The 26937-nt window shown below is 34.0% G+C and overlaps 1 protein-coding gene across 22 annotated transcripts in view; it reads left to right on the top strand.

The window, feature by feature from the left end:
* Window positions 1-26937, top strand: part of nrxn2a (neurexin 2a) — a 282683-nt gene that overhangs the window by 217917 nt on the left and 37829 nt on the right. For all 22 annotated transcript variants that reach the window (XM_042710980.1, XM_042710986.1, XM_042710979.1 and 19 more), the window contains one exon: window positions 21331-21512. In XM_042710980.1, coding sequence (XP_042566914.1) covers window positions 21331-21512 — 182 coding nt within the window. The remainder of the gene's footprint in view (window positions 1-21330; window positions 21513-26937) is intronic.

The following is a 26937-nucleotide window of genomic DNA, read 5'->3' as shown; positions in this document are numbered from 1 at the left end:
AAAGGAAATGTGAATCACTTTGAATCTACATTAAAACACATGTTCAACTAACTGAATTTCCTTAAATTAGCTGTAATCTTTTGCTTAAATTATTTTTTATTATTTACTTAGTTATTTTTGTATTTGTTAATTAATTTTTTGCCATTATTGTTGTTTTCTTTTTTTTTTTTTTTTTTTTTTTTTTTTTTTTTTTATTTTTTTATTTTTATGTTTTTTTAAGATTGTGTTTTGTTCTTTAGATATGATTAAATTTTGTTTTTTAATCTTCTATATAAATTTGATTTTATTTTAAAAATGTCTTTTAAATTTGTTTAATTCTTGCTTAATTCTTGCTTTCTTAAAAAAAGCAAATATTTAGAAAACTAAAAAGAACATCTCTTGCATGTGTTTTAGCAAACATTTTGTGCATCATCACACTGTATTTGTTTTTTTTTTTGTGTTTTTATTAAATTTTTTTTGGTTTATCTTGTTTTTTTTGTTTTTTTTTTTATATTTTTTGGTTTGAGTTTTTTTTTATGTTTCTTTTCTTGGGTTATAACAGTATCCAACAATTTAAACAAATCCACAATTCAAAATTCAGTTTATTTATTTATTTAATAAATAAGTACATTCACCTAAAAAAATACATACATTTTAATTTCATCACAATAATAATTTACTAAAATATGATGTTTTTAAGTGGATTTTAGATTGATTTTAGACAAAGTGACTGTAACGTCAAAGTGCAGTAGTGTCTACAGCTGTCTGAATTCACTCATTTTCATGCACCCGCAGCATTATCTGTATTTTGAATGGAGAATGAGGGAGCAAGTGAGTGGTTTTGGACACGGCTTATGGGTTTAGCAAAGCGGCAAGATGTTGATGGCTTGAGCAGAGTCTCTTCCACAATGACTAACTACTCTCATATGTCTTAAGTCATTACTGTGGCAGAGTGAACAAAGCCTAAGCTGTTTGGAGTAATGCGTTCTTCATGGTGTGCTAATGCATTTTGTCATGCTAGCGGCAGGCTGCTGCTCTTGGCCGTGCGGAAACCTGGAGGAATGGAGCAGGAATAAGGCTATCCGTGTCTAGAAGCATATTTCAAAGGGGCAGCTGATAGGAAGTAGGGCAGAGTCCCCATGTGAAACCTGCCATTTTCATCTTTAGCCATTTTGAAGCACACTCCAGTCATGGGTAAAAAGCAAGATTGTTTCATCTAAGCACGGTGAAAAATGGCTAGGGCTCTAAATTGGTTCTCCCATCCAGGGGAGGACGGGCGGCGCAGAAGAGCTCTTTGTGGCAAGCACTTACTGTAGTATTTCTCCCTTTGCAGCAGAGTTTTTCTAGCCCTCTTTTTCCATCGAATCGCAGCCTCAGAGAGATACCCGCCAATAACCGATGGCTTGGGCTAAGCATGGCAGCGTAACTCAGCAGCGCCGTTCCGTTCTTTTAAGCCACAATGAACCCTTGGCTGCAAATTCGTTGCATGTCTGTGGACATTCAAGCAGTTTAGTGTGTCCTCTGATCAACAGAGGCTCAAAAAAACCTGCCCCAGGGGAAGCTGAAGAAATTGTTCCCAGAGGACACAATAAGACCTGACAAAAGCATAACAGGAGGAGAAAATAGCACAGGTGGAAAAAATAGCATGCTAATTTTGAAACTAATTTGAAAGCCAGCAGAAGGGCCTGGGGTGAGGTCAAAAGATCTGGAGCCAACTGGTTGAGTCAGAAAACATTAGGGCAGCTGAGAAGAGCACGTCCTGTGACACCCACACTCAGCAGCTATTAAAACACATCTTAGTTTATTAAGAGGGGGCTTAAAAACATGTAATGTTTTGCAATAATATTAGGGATGCTCTGTAAATTCATCCACTGAAAAATATTCAGAACAGAAATGCCACTTTTATTTTTATTTTTTTCCAAAGAGAAATCAGGCTGAAAATGTGAACAGAAACCATTATATCATGAAACAGAAAAAAAAAACTCTGTGCAGTGATTCAGATTTAGTTCAGTCTAATGTAAATGTTAATGAGGATGAATGATATATTGATGGAGAAGTTGCATTTACAGTTGATGTGACATGCAACTCTCTTAAAATTTCACACTCTAAACACATTCTGTAATTTGTTCTGAAAATCATGAAAGCAAGAGTGTCATTTCCAGGTCCCATTAGTTAACATTAATTAATGCATTAACTAACCATGAGCAATACACGTACTGCGTATGTTTGTTAAAGTGCCCCTATTATGCTATTTGAAAGGTTTATAATATGGTTTTGGTTTTGGTTTTATGAAATAGTTTGTTTTAATGCATTTTAGGTTAAATAATATTTATGATTTTATAGTATTTTGCATTTAATTTTACATTATTTCTCAATGACCCTCAAAAGATTAGTTTGAAGATTCATCTTTCCAAACCCCTCCTTTGTATGAGGCTACTCTGCTCTGATTGGTCAGATAACCCAGTCTGTTGTGATTGGTCTACTGCACACATGTCGGAAACGGAACTCTCATCCTCATTTTGTGATTACGGCTTAATGATAGTGCTCCACTCTGTTCTAAAAATAAAGAATCAGAGGGGGAAAAGTTGTGTTTGACAACACACCAAACTACATATTTTGCACGGTCAACATTAAAGCAACAATTATTAATCATACTTACAGGTTGTTATTCGGAGGAGCAAGCTGGTCCAAACAAACTGGGCACTGACCCATCTTTCAAAGATAACTGACTTGCCAATTCCGCATTGAACCTATGGAGATTGGAGAAGCAGTCATCAGTGAAATGACGGGAACACAGCAAAAGGTTATGATTATACTACTGTGGTCTCTTAGTTAAGATGAATTTTATCCACTGATTCTTCACAGTCTCAATCTTTGGAAGTGAAAATAAACCAAATTCACTTTCACACCATAGAGAGCAGCGTCTTCTCGTCATTATATTATCCACACGAATGAGCTACAGCGTTTGAGGGATGTTTTGGTGGGATGTCCATGCAGAACATAGGAGGGCATTATGCAAATGTATTAACTTGTCACCTATGAACTTCACGGAAATGGGGTTTGAATTACAAAGGCTCGTTTCAGTGGTTCAGAGTCAACTCTTTCTTTTGAAAGAAAATAATGCACTTTCAGCTTTACAACTGTTTACATTCACATTGCACACTGCATGAAAGGAAATTTTCAAAAATCCATAATATGGACACTTTGATAAAAAGACAGCTTTTGATTGTAATAAAGTATTAGTAAATGTTGAAATTAACATTATCTAAAATTAAAAAAAATGCTTTAGAAGAATTTTGTCATTGTTATATCATTAACTAATGTATATTAGCGAATGGAATTAGTACAAAATATTCAGTTTTGTGTGATTTTTAGGTCACACTTTATTTACAAACAAGTTACAAGTCTCACTATTAACTAACTATTAACTATAACTTTTGCCTCAAACTCCTAATTTGCTGCTTATTAAAGGGGTCATATAATGCGATTCCAAGTTTTCTTTTCACTTTGGAGTGTTACAAGCTGTTCATGAATACAGTAGATAAGATCTCTAAAGTTGCAAAGACTGAAGTCTCAAACCCAAAGAGATATTCTTTTTATAAAAGTTAAGACTTGTCCAAGCCCTCCTAAAACGCCTTGTTTAAACACACACTCATATGTCTACATCACTGTGTGGAAAGTTTTGCATAACGCTGCCCAAATGTTCACGCAAAGAAAGAAGGCGTTACTTTGATCCTTGCTGTGGTATTGTATAACCACCGCTATGAGGTGGAGACGCTGTGTGTTCGTTGTGAAAGCGAAACTACTTAGCTTGGTTTTCCAAAGGAGGGCACAACTAGAAATCAGTGGTTAAGTTGTATTTACAACACTGTTCCAGAACAGTTTAAGTAAATGTGTGTGCAACGCATTTAACAGAGGACTGTTTCCTGAACCTACAATGCCGGCTGTTCTGACTCACAGCCTGTAAGTATGTTTTCATATTTAAAGAATTTACCACTGATGATTTAAACACGAGTTTTAAGCAGTGTGGAGTAGAGCTTGTTGTTTGTCATTTCTCCAATCACAAATGCAGACAAATGGTTTTATGTTTACATGGCGCAATACGCAACACAACGTGTGAAAAGACAATATTTAATTATAATCAGTAATTATGTCCCCACTGGGTGCAACAAATGCCTCGTTTGTAATGGGTTTTATTGGTTTTGTCTTGTCACACCGGGACACAGCATCACAGTATGGTAAGGGGCGTAACATTTCCATCACATGCTTGAGGAATTTGGCCAATCACAATTCACTGGATAGCTGGCCAATCAGAGCACACCTTGCTTTTCAGAACGATGAGCTTTGTAAAAATCAATGCGTTTCAGAAAGGCGGGGTATAGATGAGAAACAATATTGTACAGTATGTGGAAAATAATGTGTTTTTTGAACCTTAAACCACATAAACACATTGCATTACACCAAATACACAGAATAATGTTCTTTTTATCAACGTCATATGACCCTTTTAATAGATAAAAAGGTAGTTGTTAAGTATAGAGTAGAATTAAGGGTTGTAAAATATGGTTATGTAGAATAAGGCATTAATAGGTGCTTTATAAGAACTCATAAACAGACAAAATGCTAGTAATATGCATGTTAGTTACAAGTGAAAATAGGTCCTTAAAATAAAGTGTTACCAATATATTTCTTTGCTTTTGGAAAAAAAGAGGGGGTAGTGTTTGATGTGGTGGTAATGAGGCCAGAACTGTGGGTCAGTCGTGATGTAAAAATTGATAGAAATTATTTGCACACAATAAATCTTGGTCTTGGTCTGGGACAAAGGTAATACAATTAAATTAATACCTGAAGGACCCTTGAAAAGTAGTAAATATGAAAAATGATAAATAGTTTGACCTTCATACTGTATAACAAAAAAGAAAACATTAATATGCTCACTGAACTAAAATAAAATAAGCCAGTCAGTCAGTCCTGAAGTTGTTTTAAGTGATGTGATCAGTTAGTATGTGCATTTTCTAGTCCTCATGTCTTCATGTACTCAGAAGCAATCCACAATATTATAGTGGTGACAAAAAAAAAAGTAGAAAAAGCATAACCGCTTGAAAAAAATATATAATGCTACTAAAATATTAAGAGAAATTAGCCTGTGTTTTTCAAAAACAAAGGCTGAATTAAAAAGAATTTTCAGTTTTGGTTTTCATCCCTATGTGTCTGTTTCAAAATCAAATTCTAATGTGCCTCAGTGGTGGTGAACAGTACAGCAGTGTGTCCCATGAGAATGAGAAAGGCGATGTTTGTTGTGATGACTATTTTTTTTTATGAAAAGCAAGGGGTGGGTCTGCATGCAAATAACTATGAACAACCTGTTCTGGCAGCAGCCTCGCTACTTTAAGACGTTCGGCGTCCCAGGCTTGTTTTGACAGGGAGACAGCGTCACAGTTTAAGCAGCTCTCTGAGAATGGCGTTCAAAGCGAGACGTGCATTTTTAGGTTGCCGCAGGAAGTCAAGAAAGGATGCGTTAGATGGACATTGTGTGTGTGTGTGTGTGTGTGTGTGTGTGTGTTAAAATGGCATGATAAGAACTCAATGATATTTTTTAAGAAACTCCGTAAGCTCATTGGCTGCGTCTCCGCCCCTGCCGTCAAGCAGGGCTGGAGATCCCAGTGAAAGAGTAATTATTCATGACTGAGCTGGATGGAGATGAGCAAGGCAGTGCACAGAAGACTCTGAGGAGAAGTTGAGCTGGGATGCCTAATTAGCTCTGTATAGCAGAAGAGAGAGAGAGAGAAAACGGGAGAGAGGAGAGAGTGGTGGGGGGGGGGAGAAGACGACGTGATGCTCCTCTCTTCTTTTTTTTTTGATGAATTTTTTAGGAAAAGCAGGGCGGAAAAAACGCAACATCAGCTGAAACAAATAACACCTTCAACAGCCCAAGAAGCCTTTGCTGAAATGCATATTTAGACAGACGTGTGGAAAAAGGTTCGGAAAAAGGCCTCGAATTTCCACTTTTCCATATATAGAGGCACACAAGACACATCTGAACACTTTTTTCCTGGTTGCTTCTAGGGTGGGGTGAACACAGAAGATCTTGCCATTTATAATAACATTTAATAATTATGCACATTAATTAAATCATCCCATTAATTCTCATTCATGTCCTGGACAAAAGAGTGCAATAAAATGCTGCACATGAGACTGTTACTGTGCTGTAAGGTGTTTACATTGTTTTCTTATTAATGCAGGCTCATGCATCCACCTTTATTTGATTTCGGGTTTAATTTAGTAACCTTTATAAGGTGACAGATTTTGGTGTTTACGATGTTAACTGTTACCTGATGTTTAATTTGACCCCTTTTAACAGTGATAAGTGATAATGCTGAAAATAGTTTTGAAAAGATGTAGGTACTTGGATGTATTTATGGGAGTGTGTTTATGTGTAACTTATTTACTTTTTATACAGTTTAACATAAAGATTTTATTAAGTATTTTCACTCTGAGCTAAATATTTTCTTCTCTTTCTTCTTTTCTTTCATATGGTCCCCTGCTGTGATTTCTGCTGCTCTCGCAAATTAAAGGTAAGTGAATTACATGTTTTCTTTACATATTCATGAGTGTGGATGTGGTTATTTCGGTATGATATACACTTATGTACCATTTCTTGTACTCACTTTAAAGCATTGTAATTCTGCTTTGGTCATGCATTCTGATAATGATAACAGTAACTATATTTGCACATTAATATAAAGAAATTATAATAGTAATTTCAGTGTACAAGATCTCAAGCTTTACAAAAAGAACAAAAACATTTAAAAATATTTCTTTCTTTCTTTGTAACAGAGGGTGCATATAATTAAATGATAATATAAAATATTCAATATACAATAATAAAATTAAACAACTGATCATAAAATTTCAAATAAAAAAAGCATTAAAAATGTGAGCTAAATGTTAATAAACTTAAGGCAGATATGAGTCATGAAATTATAATGAGTAACATATACAGTATATAATAGGCTAAATTGAATTATCAAGCAAGTAGATGTAAAAATAAATTTTTGTTTTGTTTTTCATTTATATTTTTTTTTTGAATTCAATTGTTTTTTTTTTTTATTTTTCGTTATTTTTGGTTTTGCATGATTAATTGGTTTGTGAAATATGTAAGTTTTAATATCTTAGCTTTAGCTTGAGGCAGAGTCTCTGCTTTGATAACATAAATAATAATGTACAGCATGAAACCAAATGCTCCATGGCAAACAGTTCTACCCGGAACGCGCTCTGCTTTATTCAGTTACATGACAAAGATCTGTTTAATCAAATAGCAACAAGACAGATTAAATGTGATATCAGTTCTACATTTAATATGTTGTACTTGTTCTGCAAATGATTCCGTTCAATTATTTTACATTACATTGTGATTTACTGAGCTCTTATGATTCACTAAGACCTTATATCTTTTCTCTTTTTCACCAACTCTCTCTTCCTCTGGCCTTTAAATGGGTGTCAGGGCTGATTACAGGACATTTCAGGGTTGTCTGCCAGTTAGTCTTTTGGAGAGGCCGGAGCATTATTGAGCTGACATCTGTAGAGCTCTTTAAATGTTCTCTGAATTGGGTTTCAATGCCTGCAACTGTCTCATCTGTAATATAGCGCTTCTTGAAAGAAACTTTCATTAATCCAAATAAGCTTTTACCTGCATGAAAGGTTGTCAGTTCTTTCTCTTCTTTTCAGATATTACCAAATAACATTAGAAGTGCTTTGTTTAATGTTAATGAGAAAACTGGGAGTCTTTCATTTTTAGAAATTTGTTTATTTTTTTTATTTTTATAAATTAGTTTTTAAATTTTTTTTGTTATAAAGCTAATCTAATAGGTCTGACACATAATATTCTTAATGTGCAGAATGTAATTTATTACATTATAGACATTTCACGTATGCCATTGTACCCTACATGCTTAGAGCCACATTACTTAGATTTCTGGTGTTTTTCTGGTGTTGTTTTTGGTTTTTGTTTAATGGGAATTGTTTTTTTATTTTGTGTTGTGCATTGGATGTGTTATGTTGTATTTTGTTTTTTTAGTTTATAGCAGAAATCACTTTGGATTCACAACCCATTTAGGCTGGAAAGCATTGCTGAAAGTGATGGCTAAATGAGATTTTTAAGGGAATTGAGCGTTAATGTTATGCTTTCATAGGACATATGCTCTTTCTCCACACCTCTTCTTTTCAGACTCTTATTAGGTTTATGAAGAAAATCTACATGTAGAATGCCGCTAACAAACATATTCATGAAGATCACAAAGACAACATCAATTGCGGTAGTAGTAGTATTAGTCGCCCTCAGCTACTGGATTAGTGCGCTTGACTAGTTTATGTAGATTTTTATTTTCTAATGTTGGCTTTAGCTATAATATTTAGTGCAGCCGTGCATTGAAGGGGATGAATTTAGAGAAACAGTTTCTCATAGAGAGTTTTAACATGCTGAAACTATGGTTCCATTTGTTAGCATTAGTCACATAAACTAACAAAGAAAAATACTTCTAAAACATTTATTAGTCTTGGTTAATGTTAATTTCAGCATTATTAAAATCAAAGGTTGTATGTTTGGTTTTGTTTGTTTTAGTTAGTTAAATTAACTGAATATGCATCTCTATATATATACCCCTGTATAGCATACTGTAATATATAATATATATATATATATATATATATATTGTTAAGATTAATAAATACTGTTACAAATGTATTGCTCATTGTTAATCTTAGGTAATACATTAAGTAACATGAACTAATGGGACCTTATCATAAAATGTTACCCATAATGTGAATGTGCATCTCTAAATTAATTCCCTGTGTAGCACCACTGCAACATTAACATTGCTACAGATGTAAAAACACTATTAGCATAGATTATGATAGTTTTGTACAATAAAAAAAAAAATTATAGGTGATTTTTAAATGTTAGTCTACACACTGATACAGGCATTTACACATATCTGCCTTTCCTTGGCATTGTGTTGCCTCTCATATTGTTGCTTCATGCAATTAGTGCATTTTAAAGATGAAATGTCAAATTTAAAACTTTAGCTTTAACAATGAAGAATACTGTATTCTGTTTCATGTGGTTGCATGTGGGGTTTTTTTTTTTTTTTATTTTGCATTTGAGTGATTTATTGAGTCATAAATTGAGTTTCTTTTTATGTGGAACACAAAAGAAGATATTTTAAAGAATATTGGCCAAACATTTTCAGTTACAGGTCATCCCATTAAGAAATAAATCTGAATAGAGATTGAGGTGGTAAAGTTGCTTTAATTATACAGACTTATACGGACCGACTAGTCATTCAGACAACAGAGTTTGAGAAAAATATGTATATTTGCAAATCCCTAGTGATTATCAGTCAAACTTCTTTGGCAGCTTGGCATCTCCTGAGTGATTTAAATCTGTTATACATGTAATCAAAGGTGTTAGAGTTAATTTTCACCTTTTTTTAAATGTATGTGATATGTTTATTTATTTATTTATTTTAAAAAGAAAGGTGTTTATAATCTTCACATCAATTATTCAGCTCCCTTTCCTGGTCTTTTTAATAAGATACTGCATGTTCTGTCTGTCCTTTCATTGCACATGGAGTTCTGATGGGTTTGTGACTGTGTTGTGAATTGAGGGTTGGGGGTTCTGGTGCACGTACAGAGCCCTAGTGAGAATGCACTGATTTGTTTATCGAAGCTGCCAACAAAAATAGGACACCCTGGATCTTGAGGTTCAATAAGTTATATGGCTTACAGTTCTGCAGAAAAGCAGTACATCAGAAACCTCAAGAGGCCTAACTGTTTACAGTAGCATTTACTCATTCCTGGTAGATATGCGAGTTATAAAGCTTAATCTGACCCTTCGTTTCACTTTTTAGCAAGCCTCACCTGTCAATATCCTCATCTGAACTTGCAGCTAAATACGAGTGACAGAGTTCTTTTTGCAAATCATCAAACAACAATCAACATTAACTAACTCCGTTACAAAAATAGTAAATGAATACTATAAATTTGATATCACCTCAAAAAGAAAACACCTCAGTAAACAAGGTAGGGCTTGTATTTTCTCACTGATGTTTGCCAGTCTAAGTGTAGGGTGTGTAATTTTGGTACCACTAGCATAATCAAATGAAATAATGACTTTCGAATAGATTTTGCCCAAATAGGTATAGATAAAAAATAATAATAATAATAATAATAATTAAAAAAGAAATCCATGCCACCAACTCATGCCATTGGTTGAGTTAGTGTTGCTGGTCAGAATAGTGCCACAGAGATGCAGTTAACGTTGCTTCAGGGAATCAACCTACACATATATAGTTTTCTTTTATTATAAAACCTGAAACTGAAGCATTGTAGCCTCCAAAAAAAAAAAAAATGGCATACTGCACATTTAACTGATGGAAAGCCTCCTGAGATTTCACATTAGTATAAATGGTAAACAATCTTTAGCTCAGAATTGTCCAACAGTTTGAAATATCAAATTGGATGCCTGCAACTTCATAAACGCCTCTCAGAGAGAAGTCCAGTCCCTCACCGAAGCGTCTCACACTGTGAGTAATTCACTGCCAGGTTTCCGCAATTACAGGAAATTGCTAATATTTCAGAGCTAGGCAGTTAGCCTGACTGCAGGCTACAAGTCTTCATTTGATTTCCATCCACACTGTCGACTTAAAATCCCATTTAGATTTGATTAACCAAGGTAATATGGTAATCTAGAGAAGTTCTTCGATAAAACACTAATGTTCAGGTGAAATTAAGTTTTGTAAATTTGTTTGCTTCCTTTGTGATTAGACATCAGAAAATGCCTACAGAAAAAAATAGTTAATATTTTTTCATGTTTATTCTTTCAAATGTCGTGTAGCTTATTTATGGTTATGGCTGAGAGCCCAGAGTGTTATTATTGGTCCACACCATAAAATGAATTTCATTTGCAGCTTTGGAAAACAAACCATAAAAAATGTATTCCAGGTCGGTTTCAATTAAATCTTGCATGCCCGGATTTTTTAGATTGCTTTTTCATACTGTAAATAGCATTGTTGCTATTAACAGGTCCAACAATAATGCTAAAATGACTTATTTAGTATTTATATCCTATTTGGTTGTTCTCGCATCCCTAGTCTTATTTAAATTTTGCTGCAGAGTGTTATATTTGCTGCACCTATTTGAAATGTGCAGGATGTTCTTAACCCACAGAGCTTGCTTATCAATCTCAAGGTCTACTTCCACACTGTGGGAAAATAAGTGTAAATCCGGTGTGGTTTATCCTGCGTAATGTAGGAGGTTAATACACCCTGGCACCCGTGGAATGGTTTTGTAGGAGAGAAGCAAATATTGTGTTGCAAAACATGTGAGTGGCTGCAAAGAATGCTAAGTAGACTGCGTCGGTTTCTTTGCAGATTTTGACTGCTAGAAATAACATGTCTGCCCCCTTTTTTAAATTAAATTTAATAGTATTGTTACCACAATATGTGTTCATGCCAACAGGAAGTTAAATCTGATATAAACAAATTTTATATGGTTCTATTTTTCTGCACCACTGAAACAAGAGAGACCTTAACTTGGTTTCTGTAGGAGTTCTGCAAGTTATTTGAGTTGTCAGAAGTGTCTGGGTTTGGCTGAATGCGTGGACTTAATGAACCGCAAATGATGGGTGTTCACATTTACCTTGATGAGCGCAGTGCTCTGACTGGCAGGCAAGCTTATATAAAAGGTTAATCACTCTCCAAACGCTAAAGATGAGTACGTGTTTCATACTACATGCTGTATATTTAAACAGACTTGATTTACTTTTGTGTTATGAAATAGCTAGGAAATGAGTCTGGGCTAATTATGCTATGCATGATGAAAATATTGACGTTAAAGTTAAAAATGTCACAAAGGTTCATTTCTGATGTGTATTTAATTATTGAAATAAGTTGGTTCAAGTAAATTTAATTCTTTTATGGAATATACAAGGTCCGAATCCAAAATTTATTGTTTTTGGCCTTTGACCTGCAGTCAAAAGTTTGGAATTTAAATTTTAATGTTTTTGCCAGTCTCTTATGCTCCCAGTCAAATAAATATTTTCTGTTTGAATAAAGTATTTTAAGATGTAATTTATTCTTGAGTTTTCAGTGTCATTACTCCAGTTTTCAGCGTCATGTGATCCTTCAGAAATCATGCTAAAAATGCTGATTTGGTGATCAAGAGACATTTCTTATTATTATCAATGTTATCACAATTGTGATGCTTAATATTTTTATGAAGTTTTTGAAAATTTGATTTAATAAGTTTGGAGTGTTTTATATGTATTTATATATTTTTTTTTGGAACTGTGACATTAAATTGATCAAAAGTGACAGTGAATACATTTATATTTATATTATTTCAAATAAATGCTTTTCCAAAAAAATCCTGAAGATGATGTATCACAGTTTCTTTTAAAAATATTTAGCAATTTTCAACTGCTGAACTAATTGGATCAATCTGGCAATATTATTGCTGCTAAACACCCAGCAAAAGAAAAACAGTGCAAAGCAGTTGAACTGAATGAATAGATGGAGGAAGAAAAAAATATTTTTGGTGTGGGTGTAAAAAATGTTCTAGTCGTCCCAAAAGCGGCAGGTTTTTTTGTTTCTGGCATACAATCCACATCAAGAGAGGAAAAATTAATTTATCTTTTATTACCCCCCACCCCCCTTAATTACTTTCTATTCTATTATTAGAATCCTTTCATACCACAACAAAAAAATAATATGCTGAAGAAAACATTCAACAACAATATAGTAAATTAATACAATTTAATTTAGAATGTTATATTTGGGTATTTTATATTTGTATATTTAATTGAAGTATAAATTATGAATTTGGTGGATATATAAAATTAAATTTATTTGTTAGTTTGACTGATTAGGAAGCTTATCTATCTATCTATCTATCTATCTATCTATCTGTCTGTCTGTCTGTCTGTCTGTCTGTCTGTCTATTTAAAAAAGAAAGTTTAACATGAATGTTAACAAAAGAAGCAGACCTTAAAAGATTGAATATTTAGATTTTATGATTACACAAACCTGTGGTTGGATAATACTGTTCATTTAAAGTACGTAGTAGTCTACTAGCACAAAGACGATGGAAAATGAGCTAATTCTTTCATTATTATTCTGTGCTGTACACTTGCTGCAGTAATGCTCATTAACACATTATTGCAGCATCACTTAATAACTTTCACAAATATCACTGGAGCATTGTGTAGTTTTTCTCATCTTTTGGGCACGTTCATGTCTCTGTATAGACTGCTGACTTTTATTCCCAGAACTGTGAGGAATGTCAGGTCCAGAAGGACTGAGCCTGTACACACATGATCCAGTGGACATGATTCCAATATCCCTCTGTCTGTGGGCATCTGGGAACACACAGCAAATAACTGCACTGCTCCTAACTCACTTCCCTTTAGCCTCCATACACAGAGCTCATCTAATCACAGCATCTCACAGGGGCTTTCAGTGAAATCCAATCCCAACGCTTTATTGGAGATTGTTGTTTGCCTTGTTGAAAAGAAGAAACATGTAAAACCCGTTTTGAAGCTGCATGAAAAGTGCGAGAATAAATCACTTTGCTCTACTGTTCATTGGGGAAGTGATGTAGTCAAAAAATGTTTTTTTTTATTTTCATTTATTTTTGTTATTATGTGTTTGCTTTTTATCCCACAGGGTTTTGAGTTGTGATATTACCATAAGAAAACTCTGTTGAATTTTTATTAATCTGAGAAGCAAAAGAAAAGATGGATCATGCAGTTTAAAAAAGTTTAGTCTATTAAATATATATATATATATTTATATTTTCCCCCCTCAGTTTAGTCACTCTTATGTTTTTCTTTAAGTAGGTCCACTGTAGGGGGATCCACTGTATAGAGCAATACTCTAATGGAATTAGTGGGCTGAAGTCAGTCACACCTTAACTTTCTTCCAAATAATGCACATTTCATTCATAATATTATAAATACAGGCCTATAGTTCCTGCACATTTTTGTTTTCTGAACTGTGTGAAATGGCTTATAAAAAATAGGTAATACAAAACGATTATGTGGTCACCAAGGTGAACTGGTTTAGTCTTGATTTCTGGTCGTGAGTGACAGTGTTGGGGGATGGGAAATCTGTTGATTGTCAAGTGCCAAATAAACACAGAGATGGACAGGAAAAGGTCAAAGCCATCAGGTGGCCAATTTAGGAAAAAAAGAAAAGAAGAAAAGGAGAAACGAGCAAAAGATAAAGGTATGCAACTGTTCTCTCTGTATGATTATTACGGTATCCATGTCATGAATGAAGGGCTGATGTTAATTGGTGGGTGTAACTCTTAAGTTTGTTAGCTTTTTGCTATGATGCTTGCTATGCTTATACATCAATAATTCGGTTTTAACTCAACAAACATGAGATCTAATTTCACCATAATATTGTGCTTTGCAACAAAACAAGTTCAGTTATTATTTATTTCCATCAGTTGGGTTAACGTTAGGCCCTGTAATAAGTCAACGGAATTTTCAAGTCTGTGTAATTATAATTTAAATCAGACTACTTTTCAAATTGTATTTCATAAACCAACAACTCAGACATTATGTCAAAATGTTATTGGGTTTCAAATCAAAAAATGACTTTCTGTTACAGAACAGGGCATTGATTTCATACATGTCCACTGTAGAGGACATCAGGACTTAAATCATGTTTATCAGGCATTTTGGGGGACACAACAATAAATTATACATCAATATTCCTATGAAATATTAGATATTATTATTAAAATGTTGCCAAATATCACTCCAATTATTATACTTCTACATTAAATGTTGCTCCAAGAACACATTAATATGCAAATTAGATACAGTGTATAGATACATTGCATTGAATGGGAATATTAATTTATAGCCATTTTACCCACATATTGCATAAAGTAAAATGGTGTATCAATTCATTCCATAATTTCATAACATAGTTGAGAATCATCTTTGTACAAATTTTGGTTAAAAAAAATTCCTGAAACCCAAAAAGTTTTTGGTGATTGTAAAAAATAAAATCCCATTGTTTTTGCCTATACATATAATTTCATGTAATTTTATTTTTTAAACAACTGAGTCCTAGTGTCCACTACAGAGGACATAGCATAACATATGAATAAAATATCATTTTTCAAAAATGTTTTTTTTTTTACCATTTGTTTCTTATGCTCTAAACAACGTGATGATATGGAAAAAAAAAAAAAACTAAATTAAAAAAACTCTCTGCTCTTGTTACATTTTTTATGTATCTGATTGTATATATTTTTGGCACATTTATGTATATAGTGGAGGAGTGGGTGGATTTTTATCATTGTAGGGTGGTTGTGTTCACACACTGCCAACACACATTTATGTCCAAGCACCATGTAAAAGTTGATTTTGTGTAATAGATACCCTTTAAATAGCTCAAAGCAAATAATATTTTTTCATAACAATTAAGTTTTGAGAGAGAATTGTTATTATATTCTATGCTAAATAATTCTAAATGTATTCAGAAGTGTTTGTGTGTGTGCTGAATTTATAACATTTATCTTAGGTTTATGTATTTGTATATAAAAAATATGGTTTATAGTTTTGTCGAATCAAATTCTCTGTAATACCACCTTCAAAACTCGCCAGCAAACCATGATTCGTGTCTGTGACAATTACAGCCTAACAAAGGGACAAGCACTTTAATATATCCTGCCCAAAATTCCTGTTTCATAGATTCAGGATTATAAAAGTTGTTTTGTGATTGGTATTTTTAGATGGAACACGGCTCAGAAACTGGTTTTATCTTGCTCAATACACACAAGTCTTTTTAGTTGAATTACAGGGAGTAACTGAAGCAGGAAAATTGAATTTTTGCCTCCAAGACACACCCAAAGACGGTGTGTGGACAGATCATTCAGTGTGTTTATTGAATTAAACACTGTTTACAAATGCTTAACCTATCAGGAACTTAATGCACTGGCCCTCGCTTGTTCCACTACACTAAAGCCTGACAAAGAGCCATTGTGGAATAATATAAATACTTGTGTTTATTTACACAAAACAAAACCAACAAACAAAAAGATGCTTTCTTTCACCTATAGAAAAGGCTATGAATGGTTTTATGTCATAATTTTCAAGGGCAGATAAATGAGTATAGGTCATAACCAATCTAAAGCAGACAATATTATCAGGTTTTTTTTTGTAGTTTTAATGGTTAGATAAATGAGGTTTAGCACAACCTGTCCAACATTTAGAGAATAATCAAGCTGATAAATTCTTATTCATTCTGAGTGAGGAAATCAATTCTGTTTTTGGGACTTTATACACTTTCTGATTGCATCATGATAGCAGTAAAGTTTCACCTCTGCTGTGAAGTGTTAGGCTAAACGTCCCATAAAAAAAACCTCTGCTGTGAAGTGTCAGGCTAAACGTCCCATAAAAAAACGTCCTTGGGCCAATGAAGTCACGTGGGTTGTCTAGACGCTATACATGGTTTATGAAGCAAAGTCTACCAATGGTGAGTAAATTGAGAAAATTAAAAAACCCAGCCATAAATATTCCTTAATTATCTTAGGGATGCTTTAAAAACACAAATATATATATTATATCAAAAAAAATTAATATTTACAAATACACATGGGTTGTATATATATATATTTTAAAAAAAAATTGACGCTGGAATTATTGAGCTGTTTTTCGCAGAATAATAAGAGATGAGTCAGTATCTGTCTCTCAGTGAAACTGTGCCTGTCACAAATGTCAAGACACATTGTGGTTTTGTTCCTGGTATTTTTTTGTCTGGGTGGATTAATGTGAGAAATATTCCACGTGTCACATCATGGAGCTATGGATTAAAATATAAATAAATCAGGAACTCTAAATTTTCCATTGACGTAAAAGTTGGTGGGTAGGTGGTTTGTTTGTCTTTGATTTGAATTACATGGTGCTTACATCATTGAGGGTCAGACTATTATTATTATAATTTGAGTTCAACTTTATATTATGTTGCAGATGTGGATTAAAGGGGTCATATGATGCTGCTAAAAAGAGCATTATTTTGTGTATTTGGTGTAATGCAATGTGTTTATGCGGTTTAAGGTTCAAAAAACACATTATTTTCCATATAATGTACATTATTGTTTCTCCTCTATGCCCCGCCTTTCTGAAACGCGGTGATTTTTACAAAGCTCATCGTTCTGAAAAAGCGAGGTGTGCTCTGATTGGCCAGCTATACAGTGCATTGTGATTGGCCGAATGCCTCAAGCGTGTGATGGAAATGTTACGCCCCTTAACATACTATGCCGTCTCCCAGGCCAGCAGCATGAGACTCAGTCCAGCTGCTCTGCTCGTGCACATCCCATCATCGGTTCTCTTTTAGCAGTTCAGTCAATGTACTGTTAGGAGTAACTAAATAACTTGGGATATTGGTTTATTTCGTGTCAGAGGGAGTGTAAGGCATGGTTATAAACCGAATAATTTAAGAAATTTGAGGATTAGCGTGTACTGGATACATGAAACGTTCCAAATTATTCAGTTCGATTTGGTGAAGATCGGGTTAAATAGAAAGATTTGTTCGCGATCTGGACATTATGAGACAAGACAAAACCAATTAAACCCATTACAAACGAGGCATTTGTTGCATCCAGTGGGGACATAATTACTGATTATAATGACTTATATTGTCTTTTTATGCGTTGCGTTAAATATCACGCTGCATAACCATAATACCATGTCTGCATTTGTGATCTGAGAAACAACAAATAAAAAGCCTACTCTACTGCTCAAAACTCACGTTTGAATCATTATTGGAAAATTATTTAAGTATAATAAATGTACTTACAGGCTATGAATCAGAAGTGTCAGGCTGTCCTTGCAAAGTTTGAACTGCCCAACTTTATAGAAACAGCTGTTATGCCACAGACACATTGCAGACTACTGGTTCAAGAAACAGTCCTCATCCTCCATAAAATGCGCAGCGCACATCTGAATTTTTGGATTGGACTGTTCTGGAATGGTGTTGAAATACAACTTAACCACTGATTTCTATGTGTGTCCATGTCCACTTTTGGAAGGCCAAACAAAGTAGTTTCGCTTTCACAACAAAACACACAGCGACTCAGTGGCGGCAACAGCAAGAATAAAAGTTACGCCTTTTTTCTATGCTTGAACATTTCATATATTTCATAAAACAAGCCGTTTTAGGGGGGTGTGGTTGACTGTGGTTGAAGAATATCTCTTTGGATTTAAGACTTTAGTCTTTGCAACTTTACAGATCTTCTTTATGCACCAAAAGCTTATAACACTTCAAAGAGAAAGGAAAAATTGAAATTGCATCATATGACCCCTTTAATTTATTTTATGTTGGTTTTATTTGATTTAATTGCTGGTAGTGAGTTTTACTTTAATTCGGAGCTTGGCAAGTGTAATTCTGGACCCTGCTGAACACAGATACTTTAGCTCCAATTAAATGAATAGGCCTAATTGATCCCATGTGTTTTAGCATTTTATCATAAGAGTTCCTCATATTTCAGCAGCTCAAACAGTTGTTGTGATGCGAGGCGGCCCAAACTCAACAAGTTAGTTAGCAGCTTTCATGAGCAGGTGTTCAGTACTCTGTAACACGCATAACGCCTAGGGGGACCACTTGCCAGAACACTTAATTGAATTCCCCACACCTACTCTGTTTGCTCATTTAGACGACCACAAGCGCCAGGAATGACAGGTGGCTCCACTTTGGCATCCAGGCATTTAGGTGAGATTTTGGGGGAAATTGGATCCTGGTTTTTTTGTGAGGTTTTTGGTAAGTTGTGGGGGGTCTTTTATTTAGCAATAGTTTCATTGTTTGGGTGGTGATTAAATATCTGGCCTTAAATATCTGGAGTGTCGAGCGTGACAAACAGAAAGCACCTGACAGATGTTTGCAGAGCTTTTAAATAATGTTAGAGTTGCTTTGCAAGAAACTCCAGCATAGACTGTGTGTGAATGTTATTTCATTATTTCATTCAAGCAAGGAAAGGATGGTAGAAGAAGTTTTTTTTTAAAGCATTTTATTTTTGTTTTGTTTTGTTTTTTATTTTTTTGGTTTAGTGTTTTTTTTTTTGGTGGTTTGGTTTAGATAAAATTGTTAACATTTTGGTAAAAAATTACAATTAGGTTTCATTTGTTAATATTAGTCATTTATTTTATATTAATAAACAATGAACAATAATTCTACAGAATTTATTCATCTTAATCTTAATTTCAATACATTATTAAAATCAAAAGTTGTGTTAACACAATTAATTAATTAATTAATTAATATTACCAAATGCTGTAAAAATTAATCTTAATTTCAATACATTATTAAAATCAAAAGTTGTGTTAACACAATTAATTACAATTTTTATATATATTAATTATATATTTAGAAAATAAATATATTTTAATATTTTTCTAAGTTTGTTGAAAAAGTGCAATCTAAAATTAAATATAAATGCATTCATTTCATATTTTATTTTTTATATTGCACTTTTTTTTTGATAAAACAAACATTACTGTAAAAAATGATGAAACAAAGTTAATCTAAAAAAAAAAATAAGCAAGCATAACAAAATAATAGCAAAACAAAATCCATAATAAAGACAAATAATAACATTGAAAGTGTATAACACAGTACAGGATGAAGTCCAGAAAGAAAGCAGCACAACTTAAAAGCAGACGCACACAAGGAAAAATTAAGGCAGGCCACTGCAATGCAGCACCCAGTCCCTGTGAGCCAGTACAAACCAAGTCTAAAAACATCAATTTCATTTGGTGTATGTAGCCGGCCAACATGTCAATATAAAACCCTGACCACTGGGATGACTAGCAATGGGCAAAACGAACAAAAATGTACTGAGTGCACCGTTAAGATGGAAAGTATTTGGGATACTTTTGTCCCTTTTTTCTGAAAATAGGACACCTGTTTTCATGGATATATAATATTATATATTTTTAAAGAAGTTGTTCTCAGACATGTAAGGGTAGGGTATGCAGTTTCAGAGAGGTTAGCAATAGCAAGAAATGAAAGATAATGAAAATAATGAAAGCATAAAATCCCACCTTCCCTGCAAATCACTCTCCAAAGCCTTGCATTCTCCAAAACACATGAAGCTAACACTATGAGGTTTGAATACAGTGCTGTCAGAATACCTCTTGTCTCATTCACTGGTGAGAATGCACATAATATTACAATAATAAAGCCTTCCATTCTCACGTGCCAATGGCAATGGTGCGCAGAGGTATGCAAATACAAATGTCTAAAGGCAAATAGGACAGCCTGTCATAGTCCTCAGAAAGAGGAATATGATTGGACGAACATTTTATGGTCCTACACCTTCCACAGACGATATAAATACATATAAATACATTTAGACCCCTTAACTTAGTGATTGCTCTCAGGATGTGAAGGGACTGTCAACCAGCATATCAAAAAAAAAAAAATCTAACCAAATCACCTACCCTGCCTTTAAAAGGAATTCATTAGGTTCAGTTGTAATTTCAAAAATACCTTCTTCCTACACTCTTTTAGATTTTTTATTTTCTTATGTGTCTTGTTTCTGGGACCTTCTTGATGATGTTTTTCTAGCTGGACTTTATTTACCTTTTCCCATTACTTTGCTATTGTGCTTCAACAGTGAGGCAGCTCACATTACAACCTCTCGTTTTACCCTGGCAAATCGGTCAACACAGTTGCCCAGGTTCATTCTCTAGGGCTGTTTCAGCGAGGATAGTTTGGCAGTTTAAAGCATGTCGGGTATCCATCCCGTCCTGCGGTGGTTTCTTACCAAGCTGACGCAGCACAGCACTGGGTCCATTTCAGATCCTCATTTCTATACAGCCACTGTGATTCGATGCCATGTCCAATGGTAGTGAAATATTAGCGCCCAAGTATGCAGCGAAGAACAAGTGCAACAAGAGGTCAAGAAGTTGGTGAAGTTTGCACAAAAATGGACCCTGCATTTCAAGGCCAATACGACACTTCAGCTCCAAAAATGTCAGTCCTGAATATGACGTTTGTCACTAAGGAAACACATTGCAAATGAGCATTCAAGGCACATCAGAACAGATGGCAACTTATTAAAGACAGAGACGCTTTTATCTCATATGAGGCAGAGCACAGGGCAAATGTGTGATGTGAGATGCTTCTTTAGCATCCATCTTGCCTCACACGCTCATATTGTTGAATCCCTCCTGCTGTGCTGCTCCACATCTTACTTGATTTCTTTCTTATATTCCTTGGTCTCATGCAGCATCTTTGAATCATTAGCTTATGCTATCTGTCTTCCTTCATTTGGCAGCTGGGACCACATATATTTTTGGGAGAGGAGGAGCGCTCATCACGTACACATGGGCCCCCAATGATCGGCCGAGCACCAGGGCAGACCGTTTGGCCGTGGGCTTCAGCACCCAGCAGAGTGATGCCATCCTGGTGCAGGTGGAGAGCAGCCAGGGCCTCGGAGACTACCTGCAGTTGCACATTGTGAGTATCACAGCTCAGTTTGAATAGGCACTAATAGGCCTCTTAATTTGGTTATTTATTGTCTTACAATCCTCTAACGTCTTGTGTCCATCATCTCAGTTTGACTGTATCATTGTAAATCTGAAATATTTATGAAGTCATCTTTCAGAATGTTACTTTCAAGTTTTTCATGTTATATATTGTAATATATTTTATATAATAGGAAGGAATCTGTCATTTATGTGACATATATATAGTTATATATTGCATATATATATATATATATATATATATATATATATATATATGCATACATACACACACACACACACACACACACACACACATATATAATTTATTATTATTATCAATGCATAATTTGTATAGTTTACAATAGAAATAATAATAGAATAATATAAATAATAATAGTATTAATAACTCTGAGTTGCACAACAGTTCTGCTGTGGCTTTATATGTAATATTTTCATTGGCAAAATTGAGCCAAAACTGTTGTATAAAATCACATTTGCACTCGTGTTATTCAGGAAAAAACAGCATTCTGGTGATATTGCTCTCACTGCTCGTGATATCGCTTATATTATTATATAAATATGAGACAAAACTCATAGAGCATCATTTTTTAGCCCAGTATCTTGAATTTTAGGGGCACATAACTGCATTTATGTACTACATCACAGTGTTTGTAAACAGTCAAATGTATGAAATGTCATGTCGTGACTTTCAGGTCTGGAGTGGGGCCAGTGCATTAACTGCATTAAAATATTTTAATTGCATTATATTATTGCATTATATTTATTATATAATTAAATTAATGCATTAAATTGACAGCCCTTATATATATATATATATATATATCTATATATATATATATATATATATATTATATATATATATATAAAAACTTGCCAGCCACCGCCAGCAATTTTGATGATTTTCCCTAAATTTTGATGGCCTACAGTATATTTTGCTGTATGAATATTTGAATGTGCAATACAGTAAAATAAAGATCAAAGCCTCTACTTTAAACAATAAAATCAGTTTTATTCTAGCTTAAAGCATTCTTTTTTATCAACACTTGAATATAGGTTGGTTTCATAAAAATGTATAATTTTGAGCAAAAAGGTGAGAAAATCACACTTTTTATCAAAAACTACATCTGGATAATATTCAGTGCGATTATCAAAGCATAAATCCAGTAAATCGCTTCCATCAACACCTCCAAAGCTTGCACAGCCATATATACCACTTCCTGTATTTTTTTACTCCATAAAATTATGCAGTTTTCATTTATATGCTGTCTATTGCTGATGATTGCATTATTTTTCATATGCATCTGATACATAAGAGATCACTAGTTTTTCCGTCCTGTTCACGTGTGTTTTTGTTCGGAAGGTTCTGTACTCATTCAGAAGATGTGTAATAGCACCCCGAATGTAATACAGTGAAAGCGCGAAAGGGTGTATGCGCCCCCGAGTGTATAACACGAAAAGCCGTAAAAACTTGTAGATAACTCATCAATGGCGGGGAAAGAGTTTAAAACCCTTTTGTGCAAAACTACTTTCTTCTTCCACAGATCAAATAACAGTTTGACAGTTTAACAGCTGAGCTCAAGCCTTCATTACTAATTTGAAAATGTCACTTTAGAACTAGTAATGAAGGAACGTTAAGTTGCTTCATTAAAAGTTTATTGTATCACTGTATTAATAGGTCTCTACATTATATGTAGAGTATTATGAGATTGACTGAGCAATGTGATTACCTGCATTTAATACAGCATTCATTCTTCAGCTCAATCTCATATTCACAATAAAACATTAGTTTGAATGTCCACTGAGGAAAGCAGTATCTTTGTCGTACTGTCCTTTCATCTATTAAGGATGATTTCCGATGACAGCGCTGCTCAGTGCATTTGTTAACTGCGTCTTACAAGCTGTTGTTGAAAGTAAAAAGATCTTACATTTCAGTCTCTTTCAATCTAAAAGTCTTTACTGCTGACTCGTAAAACAGTCTCTTGTCGCCATCTAATGGCGGAACAATGTCACAAAAATCACCATCACGAACATACACACTATTTTATATTCATAGTAGTATTTAGTATTGGGAAACCGTTTCCCAATACTAAATACTACTATGAATATAAAATAGTATTCATTGAATAATAAACAACAGCCATCATAAAAGTTGCTAGACAATTCAGTCAAAAATACAAAGTCAGTGCTCAGAAATACAGCATTAAACTTACATAAAATATAACGTGATGAGATTTTGCCCTCAAGCAAAACTACTTGCTCTGGAACAAATAATGCTATAGATTAATGAAACCAATCACTGCCCATTAGAATTACCCAAAACAAATTATATCTTGTTTAACCACTATAGAGACATCAGAGCCAGTGGCAAATTGAGGTGAGGCTGCTCTCGGCGGGTTCATGAGTGCTGAACAGCCGCTGACACCCTGGAGCTCACATCTCCGAAACTGTTGAAGCAAATTTTCAAATAGACGTTATCTTTATTAACAACCACATATTTGAAGTCAAAACAAGTACATTCTCACCTAAAAAACTCTTAAAACTACATTCTGTCACACAAAAACTTTATTATTTAAAATTTTAGTAGATTTGGGCGTCCACCATAACACTCGCTGTGAGAAATACGGGAAGCGGAGTGATACAAACGGTGAAAGGGCGTTCCTGTAGCGATACCAGTACAATATCTCACATTTCTCAACCAATCCGGATTTTCATAGTCGAATCTGAATTTTCCAACTAAACTCTAAAAATTCATAGCATTTTATTATAATAATGTTCTCATTGTAATGTTATGTATATGACAGTCCCAGTCATAGTTATTTATATTCTGCATTGTTGTTTGTCCTGCTCGCACTGCGTACTGAAAAGATAATTACCGTAGTACTTCAGTGAAGCACTTGACTCAACCAAATGAATCTTATATGTGATAAATAATGTATACACAATATATATAAACCGGCTGAAATGTTTTGAAATCACTTGTACTCTACCTGATCGAAAAAATCCAGTCTTTCACTCTGTCTGTGTCAGTTTGAGTCTTGTTAAAGTTTTTAATGCCTGCCGCCAAGACTACTCTGTCGGTCACAGATTATGGAAAGTTCAACTTTTCTATAGGGGTGGTTGGATTTTTTCCTGCTCATTCAAATATTTATTTTAAGCTTCTTTCTTTTCAGATTCTTATTTATAGTAATTATCATAATAGGCTGTATATTAACTTATTGGCAGAAAACCAGTAGTTCTATGTGAAATCAGACATTTGAGCACCCCCATATAGCCAAAATGGCATAATCATACAACCCCTTGAATATTCGACTGTGAGATTAGTAGTCGAATCAGGCGAATCATTTATATATATATATATATATATATATATATATATATATATATATAAAATGCAAAGAAATATTGCTAATGTGGGAAAAGGACCTCTTCTCTTGGAGCCAGATATACATCTAGTGTAGACATGATACAAAGCTGAAGCTTACCACTGACATCCTAAAATTTTTAAGTAAAGTGGAGGCATGCTGTTTTCATGCCATGACATAATAACCATAATTACTAGATGACAACTCTGGACGTTCTACTTGGGGCGGTTCATGTCCTCTGGCTTAGAATTATGTATTTTTATGGTAACACTATTAGCGCAAAAATGAAACCGTGTGATTTGAGTTATCAATGGACAAAGCCACAGTACTACAAATAATAGTCATTATGAAAGTGGCTCATTAATTAAGTTATAGGTTATTTTTAATGGGCCTTAGACAGTTTTTCAACTATGTGCTAACTACATTAAACTGTATGGTATGTATGCTTGTGTGAACATGTTTTACAAACCGGAATCTCATAATTACAGTAATACAAACATCACATGATTCTGCTGTAAAAAAAAACTGTAGTATGTAATATATCTGGAGGCTTTTGGTGAGCAATGCTACTGACGTAGTTTTTGCCATTTCCATTCGCACAGTTCAGGGTGTGTTGGCAGTGATACTGATGTAGTTTTAGTTGTTTAAATTTATTAAGTTGGGTTATTTTGGAGAACGCTTCAGGGGCTTTAGACATATGAAGCTATATTCATGGATCAAATGATGAATAGAAGCTACGTCTTAACATTCAATTCTCCTTGATAAGATCCGAATACACCTCCTCCCCCACCCAGGCAGATAGGAGAAAATTACCCAAAAAATGATGGAATCATTTATCACTGAACAGTTTATGAAGAAAACACCATACCCCTTCATATTAATTTAGCCTGTTAAAACAACATAGTGCTGAGATAGTATGAGGGTAGATCAAGCTTGTAAATGCCTCGTTGACCTCTTGGCTTATTACTTGCAATTATATTTCAAGGGAGTAAAAAAAAAAAAAAAGATGCATTTTAATAAGGTTCCTCCGAATGAATAATTAATTCAGCGTGAACTGTCGACTTTCACACTGTGAGCCTTCATGGCAGCACAGCCATAAACAGTCTGAGAGCAGCTGCTCTGCCAGACACAGACTGGGGCTTGTTTTCAGATTCTTGTTCCTCTTGTCACAGGCACAAAGCACAAGAGCCTAACATTCTTTGGGCTGAAGGATGGATCTGTGGAGGATTTTTTACATCCTTTCTGATGGCTTTTTCTCTGTGTTGGTATCTATCAGAATGGTGATACCCAATGTGGGGGACATATGTACCCCATGGGGATTCTGTATTGCTGTACATGTAGCTGTGGACACAGTACCTTTTTAAGGAAAGAATATATAAATATCAATAATAAAATAAAATATTAATAAGTAATATATTTGACAATTAAGAATAAAATGTATCATTTTATGCAGTTTTATAAGATTATAAATTTGCATCAGTCAAATGTGTGGTAGAATTCAGAATGTGATAGTTAGTAGTTTTATGTTAATTTACTCACCCTTGGCCATCCAAGATTAAGGTGACTTTTTTCTTCATTAGGTAAGTAAGGTGGATGTAATCAGTTGTTACTATTTTTCTGTGAGGTTAAAAAATTTTATATCAGGCAACACAAAATTAATACCTGTGGCTCCTGACGATATATTGAGGTCTTATGAAGTGATCGAATGAAACAATTAGTCATGAACATTATTTACAACATTACACGTGTAAAAATTTTAAATAATAAGTGACCACATATTGTTTACAAAATTAATTAATTACAACATTTACCAAAAATTACATGATTAATTATGATTGCATTGATCATAAAAGACAGGAGATTTAAATAATAATATTGTATTTTTTTTTTCAGAAATGTTCCTTCCTTGTCATTAATATTAATAATTTGTTGTTTATGCTGATAAAGGCTATTAACATATTTGAGCCTTACTGATGGGGCTGTCAGAAAAAAAAAACACTGTATCCAAAACTCTGTCCTCAGCATGCCAGT

This window comes from Cyprinus carpio, chromosome A21 (genome assembly GCF_018340385.1).
Source record: "Cyprinus carpio isolate SPL01 chromosome A21, ASM1834038v1, whole genome shotgun sequence".
Lineage (NCBI taxonomy): Eukaryota > Metazoa > Chordata > Actinopteri > Cypriniformes > Cyprinidae > Cyprinus > Cyprinus carpio.
Note: the sequence above shows the minus strand (reverse complement) of the source record. Positions and strands in the feature narration are given on the sequence as shown.